Genomic DNA, 13,990 nt, shown 5'->3' with positions numbered 1-13,990 from the left:
CACACAAACGGACAGTGTGAGTCTGGCAGATGCTTGCACAGTTGGAGGTGACACTCAAGGTCACGCTGGGAAGTGGTTGAAGGGGACAGTCATTGCTTAGTCTCTGAGTCTCTTGCCCACATTTCATTTTCATTTGCCATCACCTCACAGCGTCTGGTAGGCCCACCATGCCCACCATTGGGGACGGTCTGGGGTTTTCATGCTCACGTGGGACTCTGGCAACTGCTCTGTGCTGTGCCTGCAGCAAGGACCCCAGAGGCCCCCAGAGGAGGCAGCAGAGAAGCCCTCCCACCCAGCATGCCCCCACTTCCCACAAGTCAATGTTTGTGGAGCCACAGCACCAGGCGACCGCCGCGGCCCTAACAGCTGACAGGCAGGCGCTAAAGCGGAGCACGGGCCACCGCAGGAGGGGCCCTGGGTCTCCAGAGCCACTCACACAGGGACACGTGTGTGGAAGACTGTGCCGGGACGGGGTGTGCTGCAGCCAGACTCCATCTGCTCTGGAGAACGGCTCTTTGTCGCTGTGCTAGAAAGCAGCGCACCATGTGGGGAACATTGGCTGGGCTTAGGAAGCCCCCGTGGGGAGCTGAGGCTGGCTGCAGCGTGCCACTGAGGAGGCAGGGGGGGTTTCTGGGCCAGTCCCGAGGGCTGGGCGCCTGGGAGGCCCTGTGCTCAGGGTCTTTGCTGGTGGGTGGAGGGCCGGGGCCCTGCAGAAGTGGGGTTCAGGGGTGGCACGGGCAAGACAGCCCCTGCCTGGGCTCACAGCCCTCAGTAACCACGCCTTCTTTTACCCAGAGGTCAGCGAGAACACATGGAGGGGGAGCCTTGCTCCAAGAAGCGGGGGCCCCAAGAGGCAGCCGGGCGCCCACGCCATTGGCCCAGAGTTCCCGCCCACCCTGGAGCACTCCCCAGCTCCATCCACCAAGCCTCTTCTGTCAGCCCCCATGGAAAACAGAGAGAGCACCCTGGACGCGCAGCACCCCCCAGGCGACCCGGACAGAGGCTTCCTGGAGGGGGGCCGCCTGAGGAAAGTGCAGACCTTCCCCAGGCTCCCGCCTGAGAGCCCCGAGACCAGAGCGCTCTGCCTCACGCTGGCCAGCACGAAAAGCCAGCAGCCTGCACCCAAACCCACCCCTCCAGACCCCAGGAAGGAACTTCCGGAGGGGACAGATGGCCTCTGCAGCTTCAAGGCACAGCCCAAGGCCGGACCGCGGCTGGAGCTGCAGCCTAAGCCTCAGCAGGCCAGGGCCAGAGGCGCGAGCCACAGCGAGGACCGGGGAGCGGGGGCGTCGGGCCAGAGCCCCACCAAGGAAAGCCCCCCGCTCCCTTCTGAAGCCCCTCAAGACGCAGACCCCAGGACCCCCAGGGCTGACAAGGGAATCCCAGAGGGAGCCGGGGAACTGGAGAACGCAGCCACAGAGCAGGTGAGTGCCCGTGCGTTCAGGGGGGTGGGGAGCCTGCAGGCTCAAATTCTTGTTCAATGCTGGTCATTTACTACAAGGAAGGCAGCCTCAGCCTTCACACCTGCTTAATGATTTGCAAGTTTTAAGCAAGCTGCCCGGGTCAGAGCCCCTTCCCTCAGCCTCCCTGGAAGTGGACCATCGTCTCAAAGAGCACCCCAACCCCAGCCCCCACCCAACCCAGGCCCCACCAGCACCCTGCCCCACATACCCACTGAACGAGGCACATGGTGCCTTGGGGTCAGTGGCCCCAGCAGGCCAGTTCTGGGCTCTGCCTCCCCAGTGCTGGTGCTGGGCAGCTGCAGCAGCGTCCTCTTCTGATTGTTCTAAAAGACAGAAGCTAACGCTGGGCTGAAGTGGATCACCTGTCAACCTTCAGATGAGAAAGCCCCAGGAAGGGCCCTCATTGATGCTGGGATTTTATACGGCTGCCAGGACAGGGTGTCCCAGACTCGGTGCAGTGCCCCCATCAGCTGTAAGGGACAGAGGACTCTGTTAGGACCGGTGCTCTGGGAGGTCTGGGGTGTGTTCCGCATGACCACCAGCACTGAGCAGATGGCAGCTGCCAGTCCTGGGCCAAGACTGGTGAGCCTGCTGTCCCACTTGGCTCCAGCAAGTCACTCCCTGAACCTCTGTCCCTGTGAGCTCCTCAGGGCAAAGCCATCAGGGAACCGGTGGCCCACCTATGTGGGCTTGTCCACGCTTCAGCCGGCGTCAGAGTGGCAGCGTGTGGGCAGGCCACCTCGTGTCTATCCAGGGCCCACCAATGGACACTGGGGTCATCCCCACACAAGCCTTTTGGATAATGCTGTTGCAAGTGTGGGTGTGCAGATACCAACTTGAGCCCCTGCTTTTAGTGTTTTGGCTGCACTCCCAGAGTGGAATCGCTGTCTTGCACAGTAATTCTGTTAAACTCTTTGAGGAGCCTCTGTGCCACTCCCACAGCTGCACCGTGTCACATCCGAGTGGCTATGCACTGGGTCCCCAAGCCTCACAGGCCCCACACCTGCTGCTGGATGTGTGACGCTGCCCAGCCACTTGGCCGGGAATGTGCTGGTGCCTACAGGGGTCCTCACTGTCGCCATCGCTGTAAATCCCTCCTGAGATGTGCGCGGAGCCCGCCTGCCCCTGTGACTGACCCACAGCTCCTTCCCCAGGGCATCTCCCTGCAGGACCTCCTGTCCAAGCTGGGCCGGCCCTTCAAGGAGTACGAGCTGTGGGCTCTGTCCCATGCCTGCCTCAGCAATCTGCACAAGCACAGCCAGCACCCAGGTGACCCTTCCGAGCCGGCGCCAAGGGGCCACGTGGCCTCCACCGGCTGTGCTGGGCTGGGTGGAAGTGGCCGTGCTGAGCCGGGGCCCGGGGAGTGTCTGCTTCGGTCCCAGGGACTTGAGGCCTGGGGAGCAGCAGGGGCCAGGTGCTTGAAATGTAGGCTTTAGAGCAGGCGGCCCTGCTGTAAGGAGGGCAGGGGCTGCGTGTCTGGCCCACAGTCCTCAACAGGGCAGCACTGTCCCAAGGAGGTGGCAACTGGCTGAGGGATCTGGGACATTTACTCTGTTGTCGACCGCAAACCCCAATGCTGCCCGATAGTGTGACAGGTCTACAGCCCCTCTAACAGTAGGGTGTCCCGGGGAGGGTGCCAGGAGGAGGGCGCCACAGGGGGCCAATGAGGAGGAGCGCCACCTGGCTGCCCAGAGCCTGTGATCCGTGGCCACGGCCCCCAGCCCCCTCTGGGACCCCCCCCAGGGCAGTGCTGGGCAGTGGGCTGGTGCTCCCCACCCTCCCCTTCCCTCACCTCCCGTCCCTCTCCAGCTGGATGTGGCTGTAGTGGCAGCCCTAGGGGGTGGGAGGCTGGCTCAGGGCTGCTCTCCATGCCTGTCCACCTGGCAGCCTGCCTGGGCCTCTGGGGAGGGGTGGAGACTGAGCCAGTGTGCTGTGCCCAGTGGGCCTGCTGTCTGGGCGGCCCCTGGAGGCCCAGGGCCACAGGGTGGCCCGCCCTAGAGCAGCGTCCACACAGCGAGTGTGGTGCCCTGACCCCCTTCCGCTGCAGCCTACCTGTGTCTGGACTCGGTGCTGGTGGCCGAGGACGGGGCTGTGATCTTCGGGCCGCCCCCAGCCAATGGTGTGTATGCGGGGTCACCCGGGCCAGCCTCCAGTGCCCACAGTGAGGCAGGAAGGAGAGCTCAGCCGGGTTCTTCTCTCTTAGGCGCTTGCAACTCCTTCTTCCTGGCTCCCGAGGCAGCAGAGCAAAGGCTGGTCACTGAAAAGGTGACTGGGGCCCCTGACCCTTCCCAGACCCTTCCTCACCCCTTCCCCAGCCTCCTGCCCCCACCCTCAGTGCTGCCCACCCCCTCTGTCCAGAGCACCCGAGGGGTGGGGGAGAAGCATGAGCAGACGTCATGATTCAGGGGGAGTCAGAAAGGCCCCGAAGGCAGCGTCCGTGCCCAGGGCCCCAGATCAGCTGGCCTGGGCTGCACCCACCTGGCAGGTGCTCCCCTCACGGGTGATGAGGTCGGCTCTGGTGATGTCATCCAAAGAGGACTTCGGCGTAGACAGGTCCAGGCAGCACGTCCTGGCTCAGGAGAGCCCATGGCTAAATTTCCAGGAATATTTACAAGGCACTTACTAAAAATTAAAATGTACAAACTTACAATTAAGGAAATTATATTCAAAACCAAGGTAGAAGTGCTTCTGAGAAGGTGGGGGAAATGCAACTTCTCTGCTCCTCTGAGGACATCTAGAAACCCCTCACACCATTCCCAAGACAGGTGTGGGGTGACTTCTGTGCAGAGGGCAGAGGGCAGCCTGACCGGGGGCCTTGGCCCAGGGAACACACTTTCTTTCTGCCCCATACATGGAGACTGAAGAAGCTGCAACTGGGAAATGCCAGTAGACACAGACAGAAGCCAAAGCCTGCACTCCCGAGCCAGCTTAAAAGAAGGCCTGTAAAGACCCCACAGGTGGTGTCAGAGAAGGCTGAGCATCCCCATCAGCCCACAGCAAGGACCCTTTCCATGAGGTCAGCAAGCACACGTGGGAAGCCTGGCACCACCCCACCCACCAATAACAAATGCCCCTCCCAGCTGGGGCAGTGTCAGAGGCAGCCTCCTGGACAGCTGGGGCTCCTACCATCCCCCAGCAGCAGCAAGGCGCCCCACCCTGCCCCCACCATGGTGCCAGAGGAGGCAGGCAGGGGGCAGTGAAGAGCATTCTTATGCCCCTCCACCCCCACCACCAGCGAGAGGCTGTCAGTGGAGGTCCAGCAGGAAGCTGAAACTCCCACGCCTGCCCAGCAGTGAGTTGGAGCCCCCTCTTTAGTGTCCACTGGGGCCAGTGGGGAACCTGGACTTCGGGCCCCACCGGCAATAATGACATGCTTCCTTCTTGCCAGCATGGTGCAAGAGAAAGCTGGAGGAAACAGAAGGTCTCATAACATGAAAGTGCCCAGGTTTCAGTCAAAAAATCACTTGCCGTATCAAGAACCAGGAAGATCTCAAACCAAATGAAAAAAGAGAATCAGTAGATGCCAGCACTGACACTGTGGGGCGCAGCCAATGTGAGGCCAAGAGGAAAATTCATAGCACTGAATGTGTATGTTAGAAAAGAGGCAGCATATCAACTCAATATCTAAGTTCTACCTCAAGAACCTAAAAAAAGAAGGGCAAAAAAAAATCCAAAGCAGAAGGAAGGAAATAGTGAAGATGAGAGCAGAAGTCAATGAAAATAGAAATAATAGAGAAAACCAATGAAATGAAGAGCCGGTTCTTGGTCTTGGAAAAGACCAATAAAATTAACAAACTTCTCACAAAACTGATAAAGCAAAAAAGAGAAGACACAAATTACCAATATCAGGCATGACGCAGAATACCCCTCCAGACTCTGCAGACATCGAAGGAGTAATGGAATTCTACAATCTACACACACAAACTCAACAACTTTGATGAAATGGACCAATTCTTCAAAAAACAAACTACCATAACTCATCCAATATGAAATAGGTATTTGAATACCTTCAAAACACACATCTGATAAAGGGCTTGTATCTCAAGTATAGAAAGAACTCTTAAAAGTCAATATTAAGGTAAGAAAGCAATCAACCCAGGTAACAGTGGGCAGAAGATCTGAACAGACACCCCCACAGGAGGTGTCGTATGGGCTTATGAGCTACGGAAGATGATCGACTTCCTGTGGCATTTGGAAAATGCAAATTAAAGCCAGGAGACCCCACTGCACACTCATTAGAGCAGCTAAAATGCAGAACCCTGGCACCAAGTGCTGGTGAGGATGCAGGACACCAGGGGCTCGGCTCGCTGCCGGTGGGAGGGCGGAGTGACTCGGCCTTCGTTATACGGTTTGGTGGCTTCTTATAAAACTACCGTACAACCAGACACTGCAGTCCCAATACTTATCCTAGAGAAATGAAACTCAGAATCCTGCACGTGAACGTTTATAGCAGCTTCATTCATCACAGCCCCAAGCCGGAAACAAACCAGGTGATCTTCAGCGGCCAGACAAGCTGGGGGTCACCCATACCGCAGGTGCTCAGCAGAAAGAGGAACAGGGCGCTGATGAGGCGACGCCCTGGATGGACCTGCAGACGGTCAGGCTGAGGGAAAAAGCCGATCAATTCCCTGGACAGGAAACCACAAAATTGCAGAAGTGAAGAACAGATTAGAGTTGCCAGGGGTTACAGTGGAAGGGTTACGAGGGAACAGGAGGCTTGCTGGGGCCAGAACCTGCACCTCCACCACGTCAGTGTGCATGTCCTGGCCGTGGCGCTGGCCCAGCCTTGTAGGACTTCCTGCTGTGGGAAGCTGGGCAGGAACATGGGGCCTCTGTGTGTCTAAGGGCTGCGTGTGTAAGTACAGTTGTCTCCCCGCCGGGTCTGCTGCACCTCCTTGCAGCCTGACGTCGGCCATGTGGCAGTGTTCGCACCGTGGAGTCAGCAAATGCTAAACCCAGGGCTTGGTTTATGTTGGCCCATTGTCTGCACCTAATGGAGGAAACGTCAGAAATGCAGTTGACCCACCAGTGTGTGCAGCCGTGGCTGCGGGCCACTGTGTCCTACCGCTGTGATCTGGTTCAGCAGAGCCGCGCCGGAGCGAGCGAAGCCCCAGTGCGCATCTCCCCTTTCACTTTCGTCCTGCTTACTGACATGAACAAAAATACCAGACAGAAACAAGCACGTCAGAGCCACGGGTCCGGGCCAGTGAGAGCGTCCAGTGAGAATCAGTTGACTGTGTGGAACTTTAATACAGAGCGCCATCCCGTCCTTCCTCCTAAACTGCGCTCTGCCTCCTTGACCTCCATGAGATTCGCAGCAAACCTGCGTGTGCACAGGCACGCTTTCTTGCTCAGAGAGCCTGTCGTTACCACTTAGCAGCACAGCACTAGCTCAGAGGGACTTGGCCTCAGACCTCCCACTGCCCTGAACTGCAGCCGCCACATTCCTGAGAAGTTTGCAAGGTGGGACGGTCCAGCTGCTCACTCTGGAGTGTTCGAGCCCTGTGGACACTTGTAGACATGCAGACCCCCTGGCCATGCCCGTGGGGACGCAACACGTGGGGTCTGTGGTGGGGCCTCCGGGCTCTGAGGAAGTGCCCGGCAGGGTTCCCACAGCCGTGGTTCTGTGGGCACACGCCCCAGGTGCCCTTGGGGGTGCCTGGAGTGGGGGCAGCTCTGAGTATGCCAGCATCTCCTCCTCCACCCAGGCCTCCGTGTACTGTGTGGCTGCAGTCCTGTGGATGGCAGCCAAGTTCACCGTCCCCCGAGGCCGCAAACTGGTCCTGCCTCGCAGGCTCAAAGCCCTCCTGCTGGACATGGCGAGATGCAGTGCCCAGGAGCGGCCGTCTGCAGCTGAGGTCATCAAGGTAACCATGTGGCAAGTGGGCAGCTAGGCAGGGCCATGCTGGGCAGGGAAGGCATGGGCTTCAGGTCTGCTCTCCCGGCCACCCCCACGTCTCCAGCACACCCACCCATCTGGAGGAAAGGGTCCCGGGGCCAGCCCGGACCCCTGCCTCAGGCCCTGCCAGAAGGGAGCAGAGCGTCCCCCATGGCCCATATCCCCACACCTCCTGTGGGGTCCACCCAGCTCCCGTCCCCATCTGCTCCCTCCAGGCTGGGTAGGAGAGGGTGGGAGGCCAGTGGGCCGCATCCTGGTCCCCTCCCAGGGGGACCTGCCCTGTGGCTTGCCACTGCTTCGGTGGTCGGGAGGCCATGGGACCTTCTAGCAGGGAGGACAAATGCAGCCAGGTGCAGGGACAGCTTTGGGGCAGGGACCTGGGGCGGCCTGGGCAAGCGCTGCATCTGTGGGCCTCTGGCCTGCTCTACCGAGCGAGGTGCCCCAGGCTGGGACCAGGTGGACAGGAGCTGCAATGGTGAGACCCCGCCCAGGCCCTGCTGCGGAGGACAGGGCTCCGTCCATCCCAGATGCCCTCAGGTGACAGGCAGGCTAGAGGAGGGCCCGGTGAGTGGAAGCCTTTGAGGGCCAGTCAATGTAGGCACACTGCTGACCAGTGCCCTGGGCATGGGACACTGCACCCCCCTCCTGATAGCCACACCTCAGAGGGACAGGACAGGCCCCTGGACGATTCCTGGGCTGTGGGAGACACACACGTACATCTCAAAGGGGCAGAGGGACACGCAGGCCTGAGCCCTGAGTACACCCCTAAGACAGGGAGGTCGGCACACCTGCCAGGTGTTGGGTGGAATGCACAGTAAATTCTGTTGATGGCCCAGAGCTTTTCTGACTGGTGGCCCAAGGGACTCCCCATCCCGGGACTTTGGCCACCAGCAGCTGTGCTAGGCCGGTCAGGCTGGGGTGGCACCATTGTCTTCTAGGGGCTCAGCCATGGCTTTTGCCAGCTGTGGGCCTGTACGGATGGTGTAGGTATCTAAGTCCCCTTACTTGGTGTCTTTAAAAGAAGAACCTTTGTCCTCTGTTCAATACTGACCAAAAGCCTAGATGAAAAATAGAACATTGTCATCAGTGACATTTTTGTCCCCAAATATCAGGCTGAGCTTGCGGAGCACCAGTGCTGGGAGGCTGCGTTTCGGGCCGCTGAGCGCCCGTCCTGATGAGGGTGCCAGCGTGTCCCCTGCAGGGGCATGGGGGCGCAGGTGTCTGGCCAAAGGCCCTGGCACACAGCAGAGCCACAGCCGACCTGACCCTACAGGCAGCCGCCGCCTGGTTGTCAGGCCATAAAGGGCTCCAGCCAGCCAGGGACAAATCATGTTAACTGTAATCACTTACAGAAGTCTTCTCATTTTCTAGGGTGCAGCCTTGGGTCCATGCTGTGTGTGTATGTGACTGATTCTGACCCTAATTCTGCTGCTGTTCAATAACACACCTCTCTTGTAGTTTTTAAGGGACAGGCTGGAAAGGTCACGTGGCCCAGCACCATGCAGGTGCCTGTCAGCGAGGCAGGGGCCTGGGGAGAGGCTGCGGCCATTCTCTTTAGTTTCTATTCCCAGCTGAGGTCAGCCACTAGAAGCATGGAATGCCAAGGCAGCAGCTGTGCCCAAGAAGGGGTGCCCTTGGACAAGTCCCTCCTACCTGCCGCCGCGCACTGACGGACCCTGTCCAGCATGGTGCCCCTCTGCAGCGCTGGAGAGGTGGCCGAGCTGCCGTGTGCCTCTGTGTCAGGACGTGTGGCCTCTGTCCCTGCTTTCAGATATGCAGCACTTACCTCCTCCAGCGAGGCATGGACAGCAGAGAGATTCTAGCTCACCTGAGGTCATCCACCTGCAAGGTGAGCCCGCGGCTTCCGAGCAGGAGCCTGGGGACGAGGACCTTGTTTCACTGTGGATGTAGTTTGGGGAGCAGGTAGACAGAGCTTTCGACATGACCTTCTTCTTAGCTTTGCCTCCCGCAGCCCCGTGGGTCTCTGTGAACCGCCAGGTGGGTGTGGGTGCTTCTCACACAGTACAGGGGAGGGGCATTCCTGGGATCCCACAGAGTGACACTCAGGTAGCCAGCATTGCTTATAAACATGCCTGTCAGCTTCCCGGTCATGCTGACCAGGCCTGGCCGCACCAGGGCCAGTGGTCGTATGCAGACACATCCCCCCAGCAGCGCTTAGGAGTCGGGTTCTGGCTACTGGGGTCTCAGCAGCGCCATAATCTTCCCATGCCCTGGAAACCTGCCAAAACCTGTTGAGCTGGGAGGCAGAGGGCCCCCAAACGCCCCCGTTCCAGAGCCTATGAGCCAGCATGTGGCCCCAGCTGCCGGGGCCAGGGGGCTGCTAACAGCACCTGCCCCTCACCTCCGGGGCTCCATTGGGGCCGCCATGTCCTCCTGCCACAGATTCTCCAGGAGGAGGAGACCGTCCATCTGCAAAGTGCTTTCTCTGCGGACCTGAGCCCCAGCATGGCACCCGATAGCTGGCCTGGCACAGGTGGGCTGCAGGGACCGGCCAGCCCTGCCCATGGGCCCCTGAGCTGCACCTGACTGGCCTGATGTTCAGCTCTTGCCCCTGTCTGGACCCTCCACTCCGATCCTCTCTGCCATCTGACCCCGATCTCCACCCACACAGCCCTCCACGCACTATGTTCTGCCACCCCGCACCCCTCCAGAGCCGCCACGTCAAGTTGCAGGCACCCACCTAGCCTGCGGGGCCGCTAAGACCCTCCTCCATGGGTCGGCAGCTTCTGGCCTCTGCCATCTCTCCAGCTGCCCCAGCACCAGGCACCCACCCTCCCAGCTCGGCCCCCAGGCCTCCCGTGAAGTCCCCTTGGAGACACGGGGGAGGGCCTGCACCTGTGTTGGGTTGGGGGGCCACCGCGGTCTTACAGGGCAGTCTCTCTGGAGAGTGTGCATGCCGGCCCCCAACCCGCACTCCCCCACATTTGTCCCCAGGCATTGTGCAGGTCAGCAACACCAGGCTCCTCGCCCTCCGGGGACCCACCTCCTGCCACAATGGGGCCGCGCTGCTGCCTGCAGCACTCGCCTCCCAGGCCTCACACTTTAAGCCCACCATCCTCATGCCAGATGCAGGTGTCCCCAGGTGAGGACCTGCCACCCTGGGAGCTGGTGGGGACCAGTGCCCCTCCTGAGGGTCCCTCCTTCTCTCCCACTGGCAGGGACATGCTGGCCCTATCCTCAGGTCTCCAGGAGAGGAGAGGCCAGCTGCTCGGGGAGGGCAGCAGGAAGCAGCCCCCTGAGGCCCACGGAGGGGCCAGCAGCCTGAGGACACCTGAGCAGTTGGCACCCAGCCCAGAACCCTTCAGAGAGTCAGGGCCCAGAGACTCAGTCCAGGGGCGCCCCTCCCCGCCACCCCTTGCCCCAGCCAGCCCTCCAGAGGTGCCAGCCCCGGAGCAAGCCTCAGACCCACTGGTCGCGCCTGGAGGCTCTGCAGGAGGCCCCGGAACCCACCCTCCAGGGCCCGGCGCAGCCCACCACGGCCTGAGTCGCCCAGCCGAGCCACCCAGGAGCACAGCCCCCGAGGGCCAGGGCCAAGAGCCTGAGGGCGCCCTGTCAGCCCCTCGAGGGTCCTCCCTGGCCTCTGCTGGTCCAGACAGCCCCAGGGATGCCCCTGTCCAGGGGCAGGATGACCGGGCCCCCGACAGTCACCCTGAGCAGCCCCAGCCAGTGGACGGCAAGCTCTGCCCCTCCAGTGCGGACGCCTTGCCCCCGTCGACAAGGTCGGCCTGCCCATCGCTGCAGGAGGCCACACGGCTCATCCAGGAGGAGTTTGCCTTCGATGGTTACCTGGACAATGGGCTGGAGGCTCTGATCATGGGTACTGCGGGGGCCCCAGGGAGCGCCAGGATCAGGGGAGGTGGCCGGTCAGTGTGAAGGAGACGCGGGGCCCCCACAAGGAGGGGCAGGGGCAGAGCGGGGTCAGCAGGCAGTGAAGCCTTGGGTTCAGGGCCCAGCCTCCCCACACCCCAGCTCCTGAGACCAGCCCCCTGCCCCCAGTAAGCATGAGGGAACCGGGTGAATACCTGCACATGTGGGACTTGCTCCTGTTGTTTTGCAAAACCAGGGGAATATATTTATGCCTTGCGAGATCTAACCTATGCCACCTTCTGTGGGGCCATATCAGAGAAGTTCTGTGACCTCTACTGGGGGGAGAAGCTGCTGCAGAATCTTTTCCAAGTGGTGAACGGCAAGGTGTCACCCTCTGAGAGGTGAGCGTCCCCCCGGCCGGCCCTCAATGGCCATGTCCCACCCAGAGGCCCGCTGTGTTCCCCTGGCCATGGGCGTCCAGCCCGTGTTCCCCTGGGGCCCCTGTTGGGCTTGAAGCCCACCCTCCTTCCAGAGCTCTCCTCCAGCACCGGCTCCTCCTGGCAAGAAGTGCGGGCTCTGGGGTCACGGGGGTGTGGGCACCGCTCCCACCCAGGGCCCAGCTCAAGGAGGCATGGTAGCCAGGAGCCCAGGGGGAGGATGCCCACAGGGTGCAGCGCCTGCCCCCATGCCCGCCACACGGACGGGCGCTGGGAGACAGCTCCCCTTCTGGTGTCAGAAGGTGGGTGCCAGGGGGCGGCTGAGCGTTTTCTGCAGGAGCAGTGAGGGCACCTTGTGATGTTCACTGTCCCACACGGTTCTCTGCTCGCGTCTCAGGCCCCACACACCCGGGGCTCCAGACACACCCATACACAGTGAGGTACACACCTCCTATCTTGTGGCACCGAGAGGGGTGTCTGGGGGCCTCAGGAATGAACCGGAAAGCTCTGCCAAGCGCCCTTAATTACCCCAAGGAGGGCTGTCCCACAGCAGGGAGCAGGGGCAGGTGGCAGTCTGCCCAGTGGTGTCCCAGGAGGGCCGCCGGGCTCCTGTCCACTTCCCAATGCTTTGGGCCTGAGGTCCGAGCTGGAAAGCAGCGTGGGGAGACGCTGTGGCCCAGGGGTGGGGCCACGGGCGCCGGGCGCCTGCAGATCCCCTGTTCTGGCAGCAGAGCTCTGGAGGAGGCCGGGCCGCAACCCATGGGCCAAAAGACCTGTGCTCCGAGTGACCGCTCACCGGGAGGCAGAAGGCCCTCGCTGCGCGGAGCAGGTGAGAGGCGGGGGCTCAGGTTCACCGCAACCCTCTGGGTGCGGCCGGACAATTACAGAAAGACCCTCTATCCAGGGGGTCTGCTGGGGGTGCAGCAAGCAGGCCGCCCAGCAGAGGGGCTGGGGCTGCTGGGGGCGCCTCCTGCCTCCTGGATGGCCAGCCAGCATCTCGGTGACCAGGGGTGTCGGGTGAGAGGTTGGGGGAGTGAGGGGGTCCCTTGCATCTTTCCTGGGAAGGTGCCACTTAAACACAGAGGCCTATTCTAGACTCTTAGCCGGGAACACCAGGTTACTGACATCTTTGTAATTCCCCAAAATCTGGTCTCAGTGGGACAGAACCGCAGGGAACAGGCTAGGCGACTATGCTCACATGTGTGATGGCCATCAGAGCAGGTGGCCAAGAAGGTGCCCAGCCCACCCTCCCGACCACTGCAGGCAGCACCTCGGGCACTTGCCCATCCATCTTCAGAATCCAAAGGTCTCCGCAGTGGACTCCACCCCAAAGGGCAGCCAGATTGGGAGGGATCCAAGGAGCCTGGGGGCCTGGGGGCCTGGGCAGCAGGACGGCAGCCTCAGACCCTGACAACCCTTTGGGACACCTCTAGAGCTGAAGGGGCCCCTGGCTGCTCCCAGGGGCCTCAAGCCCTGACCCAGCATGAGCGCTGGGCGAAAGCTTTGCCAGCCTCTTGCCCAAGCCTGTAAGCCTCCTGCCCACTCCAGGGAAGGAGAAGCCGGCCGCAACCCGCACCAGCCGAGGTCCCTGCCCGACCCCATCACTGCCCCAGGTGGACGCAGACGAGCTCTCACGGGGTAACTTCGAGGTGGGATTTCGGCCTCAGAAGTCGGTAAGAGCAGAGAGGGGGCAGCAGCCCGAGTCAGGACAGGCCCTGCAACAGGGTGGGGGCCCGGAGCCAGTCGGTGGGGCCTCAGACTCGGGGGCAGGGGCCCAGCTGGCCAGGCCTGAGGGAGGCGGCCCGGCCGTGAGCCCGAGCCCAGCTGAGTTCCAGAGCTGCAGGCCCGGCTGGCCCAGCGCCTTCTACGAGGCCGACTGCTTCAGCACTGACGTCCACAGCTACGTGGAGGAGCTGGCCCGGCAGAAAGCCAGCGGGGCCCCCGATGCCAATGCCCGCAGCCTGGTGAGTCCCAGGCTTCTGCCCAGGGCTGGTGTGGGAGGCAGCTGTGGCCTGCGTGGCCTGTGTGCAAGACGGAGCTCCGGCGCACTCAGGTGATGAGGACACAGCGCAGGTGTCCTCCCTGGGCCCAGGGACCCTGAGCTGGGCTGGGCACCCTCCCCATGCGTCCCTCCACACATCCACCACACCCTGCACACCGAGGGGAACAGATGGCTTTTCTCTGTTAGCTGGGCACGTGGTCTCAGGTGAAGCTGGCGGAGGTCACCAGGTCCCGGCGACCACAGTCAGGCAGGGCCAGGCAGGCACAGCCCTGCTGCCATCAGCCCCCCCAATCCCGTCTCTTAGCAGCGTCACTCTGAGATGCAGGGAACCCAGCAGCACCTCGCCCTTGGCCCTGCGCTC

The 13,990-nt window shown here is 61.6% G+C and overlaps 1 protein-coding gene across 6 annotated transcripts in view; it reads left to right on the top strand.

Moving 5' to 3' along the window:
- Window positions 1-13,990, top strand: part of KNDC1 (kinase non-catalytic C-lobe domain containing 1) — a 51,349-nt gene that overhangs the window by 17,277 nt on the left and 20,082 nt on the right. For 4 of the 6 annotated variants that reach the window (XM_073240089.1, XM_037011628.2, XM_073240090.1 and 1 more), the window contains exons 6-17: window positions 796-1,424; window positions 2,618-2,732; window positions 3,511-3,582; window positions 3,667-3,728; window positions 7,172-7,330; window positions 9,134-9,211; window positions 9,766-9,856; window positions 10,318-10,465; window positions 10,542-11,200; window positions 11,447-11,591; window positions 12,356-12,456; window positions 13,176-13,591. In XM_073240089.1, coding sequence (XP_073096190.1) covers window positions 796-1,424; window positions 2,618-2,732; window positions 3,511-3,582; window positions 3,667-3,728; window positions 7,172-7,330; window positions 9,134-9,211; window positions 9,766-9,856; window positions 10,318-10,465; window positions 10,542-11,200; window positions 11,447-11,591; window positions 12,356-12,456; window positions 13,176-13,591 — 2,675 coding nt within the window. The remainder of the gene's footprint in view (window positions 1-795; window positions 1,425-2,617; window positions 2,733-3,510; window positions 3,583-3,666; window positions 3,729-7,171; window positions 7,331-9,133; window positions 9,212-9,765; window positions 9,857-10,317; window positions 10,466-10,541; window positions 11,201-11,446; window positions 11,592-12,355; window positions 12,457-13,175; window positions 13,592-13,990) is intronic. The other 2 variants (XM_037011631.2, XM_037011629.2) reach the window with 2 other exon arrangements.

This window comes from Manis javanica, chromosome 7 (assembly GCF_040802235.1).
Source record: "Manis javanica isolate MJ-LG chromosome 7, MJ_LKY, whole genome shotgun sequence".
Lineage (NCBI taxonomy): Eukaryota > Metazoa > Chordata > Mammalia > Pholidota > Manidae > Manis > Manis javanica.
This window is presented reverse-complemented; position numbering and strand designations above follow the sequence as displayed.